The sequence below is a fragment of the Pteropus vampyrus genome, unplaced genomic scaffold (assembly GCF_000151845.1).
Source record: "Pteropus vampyrus isolate Shadow unplaced genomic scaffold, Pvam_2.0 Scaffold342, whole genome shotgun sequence".
NCBI classification, from domain to species: Eukaryota; Metazoa; Chordata; class Mammalia; order Chiroptera; family Pteropodidae; genus Pteropus; species Pteropus vampyrus.
The window spans coordinates 69,675-71,849 of record NW_011889123.1 but is presented as its reverse complement, the minus strand read 5'-3'; the positions used below and the strand labels follow the sequence as shown (position 1 = coordinate 71,849).

The window sequence follows — 2,175 nt, the reverse complement described above, 5'->3', positions numbered from 1 at the left end:
TCGGCCAGTGAGCACTGCAGGGATCATTGCTGCCCGTGGGAAGACTGTGCGGACAAACACCAAAAGGATAACGTCCTGGGAGTCAGAAATTATAACTGATCTGCGCCGCTTTCCAAAGTTACACAAAATACAATTCTGAACTCGGAAAGAAATTCTAGAGGAAACATGTATAATCAAACTTTCTGCGAAGAGGTATCTGTATATTAACTACAGTATTACTTAAATTTGTATTTAAAGATATTTTTAAAAATCAAAAATAGCAAGTATTTCAAAGTTGTCTCGCTTTAATCATTTAATTTTAAATTAATGTTGTAAATTCCTCTAAAAATACCTTCGACATATTATTTTAAAAGGACTCTGTTTACCAAAGACAACTAAGCAAGAAGCAGCATCCGTAAGTAGCCTCTAAATGAAATCACCGATAAACGTCCCCTATTACGGAACAAACTTCTCCAGTCGTCTAGTAACGTCTGTCTGAGACTCGAACTGATTTTGATTGACTAATTTAAGCAGAAGCAGACGAAACACGCTCTTCCGCTCTTCTCTGCAATGCGACCATCCAGCCTTCTGCGAGCGTATGAGCCGCTCGTTACAAAAACGGAAACTGCGAGGCACTGGCACGTGCACGGTGGCTCCGAGCAGGCTGCTTGCGTGTCCAAAGCAGCAACGTCAGTTAGGCCAGTGGATGTTATAATTTTATGAGATTTAACATTTAATATTTTTTATATTTCATAAAACGTCTTCAGGTTTTATAAGATTGGGGCGGTGACTAGGAAGAGTTTAAGTCCTAAGTCCAAATGCACCAGAAACTTATCATCCTGTGTGTGTAATTCCCTAAAATGCTGAACCATTTTAAATTCCAAAAGTGTTACGACCACAAAGAACACAGCAATCGTGATAAGTCAACATGAGTTGCATTCTCAAATGTGCTATAAATTGAGGAAAAAGAAATAGAAAACTCTGTAAGCCTTGAGAAGTAAGTCTTATCGAGAACCTACGGCTCTTTAATTATTTTATCACACGAATAGATCCACAAAAATAATGACTTACCTTTTGAGACAGGGCATCAAAAATGCCCCAGAACAACTTTCTTGATAAATGAAGTTCTTCTTCTGAGGCAGCTCCAAAGTTTCCCCACCCTCCAGGCAGGCAGTAATATTTCCAGCATCTTTCATAATGATTTGTCAGCAGCTAGGTGGGAAATTCATTTAAAAAGCAATAAGCTAAAGAAGCCCTTTAGATTTTTTCCATTTTTCCCATGTGACATTCCACTACCATGTAATAGAGTCGACAGAAATGAAACTGCGCAATCCTTGTGAATTATTTTCGAGAAAACATAGTAACGTGTATACTGTGTCTCTTCAAAATTCAACACTTATCACCACGTGAAGACCAAATGCCCAATTTTACAAATAACTGCATCCCGCACAGCATTCACGGTGAGGCGGCAGGGTTTCCCACGCATCCCCGAGTTCTACTTTAGTTGCTGTCATTTACTCTCAATTTTATGAGCCATCATCCCCTGGAATACATGCATGTAACAGAGGGACTGGTGTCAGGGTGACCCCGAGCAGAAGTAAGAATCTCTAGAATGCGGCACCTGAAATCTGGACTCGAAGGGAAATACACTTCTGAATACTTTTGCTTCCTTTCTGCCTGTCCTTCGTCACTACACTTTACAATTTGCTTCAGAACTTAAGTCTCTAAGTAAACCTCCCAAACTGCCCTACTTCAGTATTTCTTTATATTTCTTTGGTGGTTATGGATGCAACTTATTATCTTACTGCATGTCTATGTTGCTTCTCCAGTTTTGCTATGAATATTTTTTTGTCCAGGACTAGACCGGAAGTTCAAAGAACGGAATCTTTCAATTAGCTCTTTGGATAATTTATTCTTGATCTGTAACTAATATATTCACAACTATTTGCCGACTTAATCAAATGATCTTTATGAATCAACCGTAAAATTTTGGATTCTCTTTTCTCTAAAGAGGAAAATAAGCTGGTAAGGTTTATAAAATAACAGATTAAAAGCTAACTACATCTCTTACTGTAGAAATATTTCTTCTAGTTTGGTCTCTTTTTCCAGTTACAAAACACATACAGAATTTAAGAATCTCGAATGATGAAATATTGAGATTGAATTTGCTTGGATTAACTTAAAAATATCTGTAAT

The 2,175-nt window shown here is 37.7% G+C and overlaps 1 protein-coding gene across 1 annotated transcript in view; it reads right to left on the bottom strand.

The window, feature by feature from the left end:
• LOC105304450 (ryanodine receptor 2) overlaps positions 1-2,175 on the bottom strand; it is a gene marked incomplete at its 5' end in the record, with an annotated part of 220,090 nt that overhangs the window by 163,606 nt on the left and 54,309 nt on the right. The window contains one exon of the mRNA XM_023522367.1: positions 1,051-1,191. Coding sequence (XP_023378135.1) covers positions 1,051-1,191 — 141 coding nt within the window. The remainder of the gene's footprint in view (positions 1-1,050; positions 1,192-2,175) is intronic.